The sequence below is a fragment of the Populus alba genome, chromosome 6 (assembly GCF_005239225.2).
Source record: "Populus alba chromosome 6, ASM523922v2, whole genome shotgun sequence".
NCBI classification, from domain to species: Eukaryota; Viridiplantae; Streptophyta; class Magnoliopsida; order Malpighiales; family Salicaceae; genus Populus; species Populus alba.
Genome location: NC_133289.1, coordinates 17,587,229 through 17,601,259, shown reverse-complemented (window position 1 = coordinate 17,601,259; position 14,031 = coordinate 17,587,229). Strand labels below are relative to the sequence as shown.

The window sequence follows — 14,031 nt, the reverse complement described above, 5'->3', positions numbered from 1 at the left end:
ATTCATTTGCTTGTGTAAATAAATAAATCTGAAATTCATCTCATGAATTGTGTATTTGATAATGCAATATAATTACCATGCGTAGTTAATAATGAGATTGGATAGAAATTAACTATTGAGCATAGAAATGAGTAATCAACACAAACACAATGGTGAATTTAAAGTTTTTTCTCATTTTATTCTTTTCTTCTTTTTTTTGGTTTTTCTTTTTTTTTGTAAAAATTTCTTTTTGAGTTTTTTTTTTTAATTCTAATGAGAGATTTGTGTGTTTTGAAAGGTTGGTTAATAATTTCAAAATGTAATAATTGTTGAGGAAAATCTTGGAAGCAAAACATATCAATTGTCTATCATGTAGTTTTTACATGGAAGGATTTTAATTTGTATACAAGTTTTTGGGAGGCAACAAACATCTATTTTTTTCTTTATATATATATTAGTAATTTGGTGGAAAGTTTTTCTTATATCTTCTAAATTATTCTAACAAAATATATTTGTACTCTATTTGACAAATATGGGATTGATGAGAAAGATTAATGAAAAGTTAATATCCATATTTCTCCTTTTTCTATCCAAAAAGGTTATATCTAAAATTGTAAAACATGGATTGTATTTTTATAGGTAGCTTACAATAATAATAGATATTGATTTCTTAACATAAATCAATTATTAAAAACATTAAAAGAATGATATGCTCTTTAAAGAAGTGTTTCCATTAAAGAAAGCATAAGAAAATTGTTCACTTAAGAAAAAAAATTGAGGCTAGCTTAAGTAGTTATCGTCAATCCAATTATAATAAAGTTAAGACTAGAATGAATAAAAGGACAAAATAAATAAAATAATCGGTCCTAATTTTCTAACATACTTGTTAGAAAAATAAATCTCAAATATACTTTATGACAATATCTTATCCTAAAGCTTTCTATTAAAATGATACAGTCAATGGTGAAATAGAATCCATTATGAATAAGTGCTTTCTTTTTTATAAAAAAAAAAGTTGTTGAAACTATTGACAAATACAAAGCAAGACTGGTTGTTAAAGAATTCAAACAATTAAAAGGTATGGACTATTTTGACACATATTCGTCTAAATCAAGAATGTTTGAAATTATTAATAAGCTTGAAATACATCAAATCGATACAAAAACAGTTGTCTTAAATAGTGACATTAAAGAAGAGGTTTACATATAACAATCTATTAGCTTTGTTATTAATGGAAAAGAAAATAAAGTTTTTAAGTTTGTCAAATCATTATATGGTTTAAAACAAGTAACTAAATAGTAGCCTGAAAACATGTGTTATGCTATCAAATGAGTACTAAAGGATGAGATTGAAAAAAAATAATAAAAAAAACAATGTCAACTCATATCAACTTTTCAAGCCTGTGATCCAAGTCACTAAACAAGAAGTATCCCAATAAGAAACCACAAAGCCCGGTTCCTAAAAAATTAAATATCAAATGATGAAATTGAAAAAAAAATTATATAAAAGGATAAAAAAAATAGATATTAAGAGAAGAAGGACCGAATGTGAAATAAAAAAAATGTGAGGATAACTTAAAATTTTGAATTGAAAGGTAAAATTAAAAAGAAAAATCAAATTCATAAAAAAATTTAATTATAGAAAAGGATAAACAAAAACAAAAAAGAGCAATTAAGAGAATAAAAACCAAATATGAATAAAAAATAAATGAGAGGATAACTTAGAATTTTGAATTGAATGGTGAGATTGAAAAGAAAATCCAAATTCACTAACACAATCCAAAAAAGTCAAAATCAAAAGAATGAGGACTATATTTGAAAAAAATAACAAACCACAATTATGGACCATATGATGACATTGAAAACCAGTTGAAATATGAGAAAAAGGTTGAGAAAAAAAATAAAAAATAGAAAAACAAAGATCAAAGTTGAAATATCAGTAAATGAGAGGATAAATCTAAAATTTTAAAGGGTCATAATGAATTTCAAGGTAAGGAGAAAGAAAAGAGGAGAAAAAGAAAGAAGATGTCATCAACAACAAACCGTTGTCTCAATTGTCACACGCACCACCCCATATAGAAGGAGGCGTTGTGATGCTTCCAATACCATTGTGAAAGTCGGCGTTCCACTACTGGACAACTCATCAAGTATCCTCTAAAGAGCGCAAAGAAGCTTCACATGCTGGCACATGCATTAATTTTTTTTTAATAATATTATATATTTATCAAAATGTCAAACTACCCTAAGCAGACTTGTTTATATTAAAAAAAAAAAAAAAGCTTGAATGAAATTACTAAAAAAAACCCCTAAAAACAAGTTTAGTAATTTTGCTCTTAAGGGTTCTAAAGTCATTTCAATGTGCTAAAAATAGAAAGACAAAAAGGCTCTACACACAAGTTTTAATATTTTTTTTTACTTTTAAGGATTATTGTGTCATTTTACTATGCTAAAAAATATGAATGTATCATTTTTGTCCCTAATTAATTTGATAATGATAAATGAATCTTTGTGAAAAGACCATTCTACTCCTAAGACCAAGATTATTGAGTTTTTGAATCCTTGTGAAAAGACACTCCTAAGACCAATAATGAGGACTAAATGTGAAATAAAAAAATAAATGTGAGAACAATTTATAATTTTGATTGAAGGGTGATACTTAAAAAAAAAAAATCAAATTCACAAAAAAAAAAAATCAATTATAGAAAAGGATAAAAAAACAAAAAATAGCAATTAAGATAATAGAATTAAAAATAAATGAGAGGACAACTTAGAATTTTAAATTATACGGTGAAATTGAAAAGAAAAATCAAATTTACTAAACAATCTTGAAAAAAATTAAAATCAAAAGAATGAGGACCATATTTGAAAAAAAAATAACAAATCACAATTATAGACCATATAATGACATTGAAAACAAATTGAAATATGAGAAAAGGGCCAAGAGAAAAAAAAAAAAAAAAGGGATCAAAGTTGAAATTTCAATAAATGAGAAGACAAATCTAAAATTTTAAAAGGCAACGTGAATTTCGAGTGAGGAAGAGAAAAGAGAAAGAAAAAAAAAAAAAAAAGCCGTCAACAACAAATCATTGCCTCAATCGCCACATGCCCCTCCTTGTATAGAAGGAGGTGTCATGACGCTTTTAATACTATTGCAAAAGTTGATGTTCCACTGCTAGATAGCATATCAAGCATCGTCTGAAGAGTGTGGAAGGGCTTAACACATTGGCACGTGCATTCGATTTTTTTTTTTAAATAATATTGTATATTTATCAAAATAACAAACTACTCTTGAGCCTACTTGATTATAAAAAAAAAAAAATCCTAAATGAAATTACTAAGAAACCCCTAGAAGCAAGTTTAGTAATTTTTGCTTTTAAGGGTACTGAAATCATTTTAATGTGCTAAACATGAAAAGAAAAAAAATGCTTATGCACACAAGTTTAATATATTTTTTTGACTTTTAAGGATTATTATGTCATTTTATTGTGTTAAAAAAAAATATTAAAAGACATTTTTATCTATAATAAATTTGATAATAATGAATGAATACTTGTGAAAAGACTATTTTACTCATAAGTTTAAGATTATTGAGTTTTTTTAATAAAATAATAATAATAATTTCACTACTTCAATTAATAATAGCCTAAATTTTATATCCATGGTAAAACTCTGATTCTAGTTTTTTTAATATTAATTTTTTAATCAAAATAATATAAAAAATGTAAATTTCTTATTAAAAATATGAATTTAAAATTGCTAATTTATTCTAAAAAAAGTAAATATAAACACTTGGTAATCATAGATTACTTACCCAAAAAAAAAGCAACTTCAAAAATAACTATCTTCATTTTTTATGTGAATTGTTTTTAAATATTTCTAGCTGCACGTTTTTTTTTTTTAAATACCTTTTCAAAAACTGAGAATTTTGTTTTTTTGAAAAAGAATTATAGTAGTGGATATTTAGAGAGTGGGGCGTTGGTGTATGTGTCGGTGCAGAGAGGAAACAGCATGTCTGCTATGGCACCGAATGCGGACGTGTTTTCAGTTTTGTGCAAGAAAACTACAAAACTTTAACCCCAATCGTACGAAAAAGAACTCTCTCACCTCTAATCATTTCAATTTCAAACACTCAAACGACATGAAATAATAAGGCTCAATTTTAGCTATGCAGTTCCATCTCACCATCACCATCATTTCTCAGCCTTTTTTATTTCTAAAGAAATGGGTTCGAGTAGTAGTAGACCGGGGCCACTCTCAACACGGGCCCGACCGAACCGAAGTTCGTCCAGGTTCTTCTCTTCTCTCATCTGTGGTGGCTCCTCTTCTTTTCGCACAGCTCGTCATGAGGTAAAAAAAGAAGAGTGATTTAAAATTTGAACTTGAAATTGATTTTTCATTTCTGTTTTTTGTTCTTTAATCAGTTTTGATGATCTGGGGTTGTCTAATTAGCGTTAAAAATGGATTGTTTATGTTGTTATCTTGTAAAATGAAATGACTTTGGAGAAAATAACGAATACCCATTTCGTGTTTTCTGTTGTTTTGATAGAAGTTTGAATCTTTGCGTGAAAATATCTGTGGCTTTTGATGATCTAGGATTTATCTTATGATGTTGGAAAAGTTGTCTTATTTTTGGGTTTTATGGGGTTGTTTCTGTTGCTTGTCAACTGTTTGTGAAAGGATTTTTTTTTTTTCCTGTGTTTTCCATCAAATTTTGTTTTGAATTGTTTGTTTATCGATAGAGACATGTTAGCTTAGCTCTCCAATCGTCTGAATATTTGGTCACTTTGGTTATTTGATTAAAAGTTCAAGTTTTGTGTCTATGCAATTCCTTGACATAGAAAATGATATTAATTTATAGACCTTAGTCTTACATGTGTAGTCATTGGATTTTTAGTTTAATTGGGGTTTGTAGAGATTTTTGTCAAACTTTATGATGTCCACATTGATGATTGATCGAGCTTAAGATGATGTTAACAAACAGATGATTTGCTCTGACATAGTTCATGTATCCCTGTATTCCAAATTGGTGTTTCAGAATGTTTTACAAATTAACTTTATTTGCCATTAGAGTAGGAAAACTTGGTATGTGCACTTTCCCCACAAGACCAATGATCAATTGATACTTGGAAGCCTTGCTCAATGCCCTTGATTGATTTTCGATTTTCTTAAGAAGATTTTAATGCTTGTTTTGTTATAAACTATTTCTATAAGTCTGTAACGGAAGCTCTTTTTTTTTCAATGTTATTATGACTAAAACTGATTATTGCAATTTGTGAGGGCCAGATGGTTCTGCGGTATGGATATGGAGCAATTCCTTAGTGTTGACATAGGGTATAGACAAATCTAGGCAGTAGGCACTTCTCTCATTCAAGAAGCAAGATGTGGTGAGGTGGCAGTATTCATTTCCTGTTATATTTCTAGTCTTGATCAATGTGCATTTTTTTTAATGTTTGGTGAAGTCTATTTAAGGATGCTACTATTCAAGTGTTGTGGCTACACTTTACAGAAGAGACTGATACGCATGCCATCCTTTTCCAATAGATGGAAGACTATCCAGATGAAAGTCTGGTGAATTCTCTGGAACAGTGTGGCCCATTCATCAATGAGGTACAGAATTCTGCTGAGGAATCATCTGTGGTTTCTAGTATGGTAACAGGGTCTAGTAGCTCGGATACTGAAACTGGAGGATCATCTGGAAACAGTATAACAGCTAGTGAGGGAACTTTTGTGAATGATGGTTATAGAAATCTTGACATAAGCTGTCAAGGGAAATGCCTCTATGACAGCAAGGATTTAGTTGGCCTGGATCAGGGAAGTGATAGTCATAGTCATGATGAATCGGGTAGGAATAGAAGTATTACTGAAGCTAGTACTTCATTTAAAGAACAGCAATCATCAGATCCTGTATCTATGAATGTTTCAACTAACATGGATGCTGTCAATGGCATTGACAATTCAGAGAACAAGGGTTTTTCTCAGATCTATCCTGATATTATACATCCAAGCAGTTCAGATCCGTTGGGGCTTGGAGATTCACATTCTAATGATGCCTCTTTTGACAACCATATGGGTGAAGTAACAGACATACCTAATTCCGATTCTGATTCTGTAACTCATAGGCCTGATGTTCGAGTAACCTTTCGCCCAACACAAGATGAGTCTATCCAAGATTCAGTATCTTCAGATTTAGGATTTCTTGTGCCCAATAGGGAACAAGACCAGACAGATGGAAGTGTACTCCATGTCGATGTTGTGAGTATCTCTTCCAGCATTTATTCTAGCAGCACTTCAGATACAAGCAATCATGAAGCCAGAAGGAATAGCAGAAGACTGTTTTGGGATGCATTTTCAAGGCGCAGTTCTAGGAGGCATTTTGATTCTCCGACTACTGTTTTCTTGACAGATAATAATGATGATCTTGAATCTCATGACAGATGGCTTCTTAATTTCAGTGGTGATTTTTTCAACGATGGGATAGACAATGATTCTAGATACTTGGGCAGGAGAATTCACAGATTGAATGAACGAAGACGACACTTAAGATCTGAGGTGATATTTCTGAATAGTTCTGAGGAAAGAATGCTATGATATCATTTACTTTGTGTGCATGATTGTGATAGATATTGGGGATTATATGTCTGTTTGTTGATGGAGTTGACTATTTTTTACAATCATCAACAAGACCCTTGTACAGTTATTGTTCCACTGAAGTATGGAATTGGGAAGGAAGCCTAGAAAGACAGTCCTCAACGCATTAACAAAATTTCAAAACCCCTCTTATTCTTGGAAACATTTCAAATAAATCCTAATGAAATGGCCAACCCAAAATAGAAATTTTAACCTTTCTGACTCCCAAGGCCCAAAGTCTGAATTCTTCCTTGGCCTGTAGTTCTGTACTTTTGCAGGAAGTGTGTTTGCTCCTGGCGGATAGAGGTTTTTTTTTTTTTTTTTAAATTGCAAGCCCTGGTCTTTTATTGCACATTCAATGGTTCTTTTAGTTTCTTTGGTATGATTGTATGCCACTCCTTACATTGTCTATCCAATAGTCATGGTGGCTGGGTTTGCAGAACATAACAAATAAGGTTAAAATCCCATTTGTCCATCTGTAATTCTTACGAACTAGTCCTGCAAGCTCTTTGCAGATATGGGAAAGACTTCATGGTGGCCTTGATGAGAATGGTCGACGAACTACCTCTTGTCCTTCTGGACTCCCACCCTGACGGTACATGCTCGTGTGAATCAATCTTGATGACTGAGGAGTTGAATGCTCATCGAAGTATATCACGAATAGTCATGCTTGCTGAAGCTCTGTTTGAGGTAATTCTACTTTGTCACATCTTCACCTGACTTCACTCATCCCATTCATGAAAAATGGATGTAGTTTGAAAAACAGAATGGACCTGTGTGATAGAGTTGCTAATTTGAATTAATTTTGTTGATGTTAATGATGCTTTAAGTCACTATTTATATATCTGTGTATATATTTGTCTTTTGATTTTGTTAGCGTCACTTTTGTATGAATTGCAAATTCAAGGGTATAATTGTGTTGAACCAAGTTCTAACCCGCAGTAGAGTTTAGATTTTTTTCTGCTAATCCCACAATTTGCAACTCTATTACATTTGTTTGAGGAATCTGATGAGAAAAGGTGGTGCATTATTTTGCTATCTTTTTGAGCATGAAGGTGAATCCTGAATAGTTAAACACCCTTTTATTTTCCTGAAAAAATTTGCTCTAGAGTCGCTTGCATTTAGATATTAGCTGTTGTTCTGTCTCATAACAAGACTAAGATCTAGCAGTAGGTTTTTAGAAACTGTGCAGCTGTCTTTCTATGTAGAGTTGCTTACAGAGGTGTGGAAGCCACCATCAATTGCATGATGAGGGAGCTGCTTTGACCATGAAATCTTTGCCAGGCAGTTTTACCATGATTTATGCACTATTTGACCTGCGTTGGTTGTTACTAAGTTCTGGTGTATGTTTAAGCTGCAGGTTTTGGATGAAATTCATCGTCAGCCTGTGTCACTCTCTCTATCCATGATGTCGCTCCCTGCCCCTGAATCCATTGTTGATTCTTTCCCTCTTAAGAATCACAAAAAAGTTGACAAAGTTGAGGGCAATGATGAGGATGAACAGTAAGTTTCTCGTTGAAACATGTTTTTTGGTGTGAACGTGCATGATGTACACTAGGATAAGCCGGTTGCTTATATTAGTGGTGGAACGTGCATGATGTACACTAGGATAAGCCGGTTGCTTATGTTAGTGGTGGGGAACTTGCAATTGGTGGTGTTTCATTACTTGGATTGCGCCCATATTATATGTGAACAAATATTGAGATGGTTTCTGTTTACAGAATGATAGCCAACTTTATTCACTTGTGGTCGTTTGGATTGTGCTTGATAATAGCTTTCTGATGGACCAGGTGTTACATTTGCCTGGCCGAGTACGAGGAAGGTGACAAAATAAGAGTTCTTCCCTGCCACCATGAATATCACATGGCTTGTGTGGATAAATGGCTTAAAGAAATACATGGGTATTGATATTGCCACCCTCCTGCCCATTTGCTGCCTATCTTTTTCTTCACAAACCATATTCATAATCATTTTTTTACCTTTTCTGGTGTGAAAATTTTGTCCCATCGTTCTCCCCCCCCTCCCTTCTTTGTTGGTATTTTTACAGGGTGTGCCCGCTTTGTCGAGGAGATGTTCGTGAGGGTGCCAACGAGCCTTCAATCCCAAATCCGGAAATTCCTTCTACTTGATAGAATAGCACATATAATTGTATATACAAACCTTTTATTACCTTATATAAATTCCATCTCTTGTATTATATCCCCTGAAGTTTGAATTCAATAGATCTTACAGGTCGGTGACTCTTACTGTAATGTAAATTTAATTATAATATTAAATTTATTTTAAATTTAATTGATAAATAAGTTCAATTTATATGTTTGTAGAGATAAAATTTTATTTGTTTTGTTTTTTTATATTATTTTTATCATTTTATTTTATTTTTTCAAAGGTCTTATAAAAAAAGGAGATAAGTATTTTGGAAGAAGTAGTTTTAAATGCTTTTTTTGTGTGTAGTAAATCAAAGGGTTGTTTTTGATTTATTGTTGTAATATTTTTTAACAATCCTGAGAATTTTAAACATGTTTCATGAATCTTTATAGTAAATCAAGGAGATAAGTGTTTCAATTATGTTCTTATATTTTAAAAAGAATTCTTTGTATATTAAATGAGTTTTCTATCTAGTGATTAATTTTATTTCAAAATACTCTTTAGATGAACGAGTATGTGCAATTCACCACCTCTTGACTGCATTCTCTCTCAAATTGATCAAAATCATGACTATATTAAATTGATATTTTTAGTGTTTTATATGCTAATATCAAAAATTAAAAAAAATTATTTTGATTTGAAAATCCATCCAAAATCACCTAAAAACAACCACTCTTCTAGCCAAAACCTTCATATTTCACCCAAAATCAAACTTAAAATGCTTCACCAAGTTTTTTGTTTTTGTTTTTGTTAGAATACATGATAGAACTGTGATTTAATCATTCATGCTAGTCTTTTTATTATGATTGTAAATTGTCATATTTGTATTATAATTTTATATAATTAAAAACTAAACATTATATACTCACTGATGTAGTTTCTTTGAGAATTTGGACAACAATTACAATAGTACACAAAAAACAAGAATACTGCTTCCTTATCACTTCCCCTATACTAATACTGCTGCCTTGGGATCCAGAAGGGATTTTGGAATGATTCTGTTCTCATCTTATCTCCATTGTTTTCGGAGTAATCATGGGAGAAGGGATTAGTATAGGCTCTATGATCATTCCTGGCTGTAAAATTCTGGCCCTTTGGAAATGAATGGTGATCCTGTTGAGAAAAAAGGTTTGGGTGATAATTCTCATCATCATCTTCAAATGTTGTCCATCGCATTGAGTTATTGTGATGTTTCTCTCTTGCAGCATTTCTCTTGTTCTCCATCTTCTCTCCAACATGATCCTTGAACTCCTTCTTCACCTCATCCAGTACAACATCACCACGATCACGCCATGACCTTAAAACACAACATATTTGCGGTTCATATGAGGTTTCGTAAATAAAAAGTTTGATATGCTGTAGCAAGGATGCAAATGTAAGGAAATGCCTACGATTTAGTTGCAATGACTACGAGTTTAGTAGATCACCATATCAGATATGCTGTGACAAAAAACAAGCATTAAAAAGAAATGCCTTTTAATTGTTTTCTTACTTGGGACAGAACTTTTTCAGGTCAGCCTTGTCAACAGGAAGCTTGGTGGAAATTGCTTCAATTTGGTCATCACTGATAGAACCACAAAGAACAAGCACAATGCAAGACAAAAGTAAATGATTAATTGATCGCTAACTCACACAAAGACACAACTATTTCAAAGTCCCCTGTTCAATAAAAAACAATGCTTACGAAAATTGAAGACTGGAGTTTGTTGTGCTTAGTTCTGTTTGGATTTTTGATATCTCCTTCTTTATCTTGTCCCCTGAAACCTGAATAATTAACAGCAGATAGACAGAGCCATAAGCTAAGGTTTAAAGTTAAAGATTTAGAAAAAAATAATTATATAAACTGTCAAGGCTGAACCTTATCGATGAAAAAATCTGAAGCAGAGCCATTAGAATGCAGCTTCTTCTTAATATGCACCTTATCAACAAGATGGTAAGATCCTGAATAAACCTCACTGTCAGATCTTTCATTGTTAAGAGGCAGAGGAGCAGTCTCATCGTCTGAATCATTTTTCTTCCATTTCTTAAACCCGTCAAAACCCCATTGTTTTTTTGCCGATTTCGAGGTTTTCTCCTCACAGTTAAGACCATTATCACCACCACCACCACCTCCTTCTCTTGGCTCTTTTAGAAACAGAGTCTTAAAGGGTTTCCTCTTGGACTTGTCATTGCTTCCACTTTCTTTTGTAGACTCATTTGGTAAGCTTGCTTGCATGAGAATTGACTTCGTTTCACTTCCCTCATCCCAAAGTGGGTTCTCTGATTCGTTACTAACATGGCCAGAGGAGGCCAATCTTGCTTCAATTTCAAAAATACTCTTTTCTTCTTTGTGTTTGCTTAGCTTTTGGGAGGACCCAAAACCAAAAACTGAGGCTGCTCCTTTGACTTGCTTGATCGCTGAGTTAGGCTTTGATCTGTTTTTGAACTGTAAAGTTTCTTTACCAATCAAACTTTTCTCATCTTTTAAATCAATAAACGACCACTCCCCTTCCTTGTTCTCTTTTGTGTCTTTTGGACCAGCAAAAATAACATCTCTTGAATCAATTTCTGCTCCTTGTACTGCTAGCCGTTGTAACAAAGGCCTCTTTGATGAATGGTACTCATCTTCTGATATACATTTTGCATAAAGAAGCTCCTAAAAAAAAGAAAAAATAAACATTAGTTTAATTTGCTTGTCTAAAGATAAAAACTGAAATAAAATGTAACCCAGGTTCTAAAACTAGAAAGTTTACCTGCAAGAAGACCAATTTATCTCTTAAAATGACTGGTTGTTCATGTTCAAGTGGAGAAGCAATAAGGGTCTCAAGCAAATGAATCTTGAAAGCAGAAACCTCATTTTCAGACAAAATATCTTCTTTATGCAACCCCATCAAGTTCAAAATCTGGTGGAATGAGTCTTGTTGCCACTTCAAGTTATCAGACTGCAGCTTTGAGAGCCTGTGTTCTGCATCAGTCAATCTCTTTTTCTTGAAGGAAAAAGGGAGGATTGTTTTGCAAAGAGAGGTGATTGAGTCATGGAGAGTGGAGTAGTATGCTGGTGTGTATGTGTATACCATTTTTGAGGATCTTTTCTTTGTTTCTTGATTTGAACAAGTGAATAGAAGAGATAACAGATAGTTGTGATTTTTATGGGGTGCCAGGGCTGTTGTGATTTTTAATGAAGATTTTCAAGTGTTCCCTTTCTCTTTTTTATTTTCCGGATTGGTGTTTATTTAGGGTTCTTCGAGAGTTTGAATTTTTGGGTTATGAAACGGTCACTTGGAACTAGCCGTTGGTGAAGAAGGTGAGAGGACTTGGTAATTGTTGGTGGAGTAATACGATGTCATTTTTTAGTATGAGTTGGATTTTCTGTTCATAATCTACGGCGGCCACATGTGGTACCATGGTCTTTCCTCTCTCTCATATTATAAAAATTCGTGTTTCGTCATGCGTCATAAATAATTTTTTAAAACTATTTTGATAAAAAACATTTTAATAAAATAAATTGATGATAGTAAGTAAATAATTGTTAAAAATAAATTAAAAAAATTGATAGATAAATAGATATACATTAAAACATTTGATATTATAAAATGAAATGTTTATCTGCTCTTGTTTACCGAGTTTGTTTATTAAAATCAATAAAAAAAATAATATATTTATCTATTAAATAAAATAAAAGAAAACAATATTATGAAAAACATATTATAAAAATATTTTTTTATAAATAAAAAGTTCATCTGTATAAAATAAAATGAAATTCTTTAAAAATCAAATACAAAAAAATTGTTTTTTTTTTTAAAAAAATCTATTAAAAAAAGCTTGCAAAACTTATTGTCTAAATTAAGAGACTAAGATAAACCGATAAAAAAAATAAATATAAACACATAAATCATTTTAAAATAATAATAATATATAATGATAAAATTATAAAAAAAGATGAGAAAAAAAGATGTTGAGCAGCATTAACTTTTCAAAATCGTGACCCATGTCATCAAATCAAAAGCTTTACAAATAAAAAAAACCATGAAACTCAATTCCTAACAAATTAAACGTCGAAGGATAAAACCAAGAAATAAATCAATCTTATAAAAAATAATGTGAGTGAAAATTAAAATAAAAAATAAATTAGAGAGCATCAAAAATTTTTAAATTGGATGGTTAAATTGAAAAAAAAAAACTTTAAAAAAGGAAAAAAAATCAAAAGAATGAGGATTAAATTAAAAATAATAAAACAATATAAACTTTGATTGGATGATGAAATTGAAAACCAAAGAAACTTTAACTAAAAAAAAGCCAAGAAAAAATAAATCATAAATCAAAATAATAAGGTCCGAATTTGAAAAAAACATGATACATGACAACTTGTCAAATTGTAATTTAAGGACTAAATTGAAAACATAATTATTTTTTTATATAAAAGGGTAAAGGATGAAAATAAAAAATAAAAAATATAAGGATTGAAATTGTTAAAAAAAAAGAGAGAGAGGATAAACTTATACTTTCTTTGGAAGAAAGAAAAAAAAGAAAGTGAAAAAAAAGACCATCGACAACAAACTGCTTGTCATCTGCCACCATACGACACACCAGTAGTAAGAGAATACAATGGTGTTTCCAAAGATACAAAGAAAGTGTAAGTTTGGCTACCGGGTAACGTTGCATGCATCATCCAAATAACACAGATGTTATTTATGTGCTAGTGTGTAATGAGCATGTGTCAATAGCGTTTTTTAATAAAAAAAATATTTTTTTTCAACTTAAAAAATGCTAGAATACCTTTTTATGATCATGAAAATTACAAAAAAAAAAAAAAAAAAAAACCCTGCATGAATGAAAAAAATGACCCTACATTGTTTTTTTGTCATTTCTAATAGTAAAAGTGTATTTTTATTTTATTCTAAGAAGCAAAAAACCCTTTATCAACATCTAATTTTTTTTTAACCCTAAAAATAAATGTGTAATTTTACGGTTTAATTCTAAATTTTGTTGTTATTGAGGTAAAAACATTAATTTATTATGTAAACTTTTTTAAAAAAACTAATATACTCGAACAATCCACAGGAATAACCTAATTATTCCACCACCACGGCTACTAATCCATAAATTTTAAAATGTTATAAAATATATTGAATTCACAAGAATATCAACAACATAATATATCAAAGACTGTTCATTAGATAATGGCGTCCATAGGTAATAAATAGCAAAAACAATATTTTTTAGTATTATTGTGTAATAAGTAAATTTAAAGTTGTTCTCGTGTTGACATGCCCTCACGTTCATGAGGACATCCATTTTA

At 31.1% G+C, this 14,031-nt stretch overlaps 1 protein-coding gene and 1 pseudogene across 1 annotated transcript; one reads left to right on the top strand and one right to left on the bottom strand.

The window, feature by feature from the left end:
- The first annotated feature begins 4,019 nt into the window (after positions 1–4,019).
- On the top strand, positions 4,020–8,918 carry LOC118043765 (uncharacterized; annotated as a pseudogene).
- Positions 8,919–9,572: 654 nt separating this feature from the next.
- LOC118043766 (uncharacterized) lies at positions 9,573–12,039 on the bottom strand. The gene is made up of 5 exons (XM_035051836.2): positions 11,486–12,039; positions 10,612–11,388; positions 10,438–10,517; positions 10,246–10,317; positions 9,573–10,050 (listed from the first exon to the last, which is right to left on the bottom strand). Exons 1-5 carry the CDS (start codon positions 11,807–11,809, stop codon positions 9,708–9,710), a joined length of 1,596 nt encoding a protein of 531 aa, XP_034907727.1. The 5' UTR covers positions 11,810–12,039; the 3' UTR covers positions 9,573–9,707.
- Between the last annotated feature and the right edge of the window lie 1,992 nt (positions 12,040–14,031).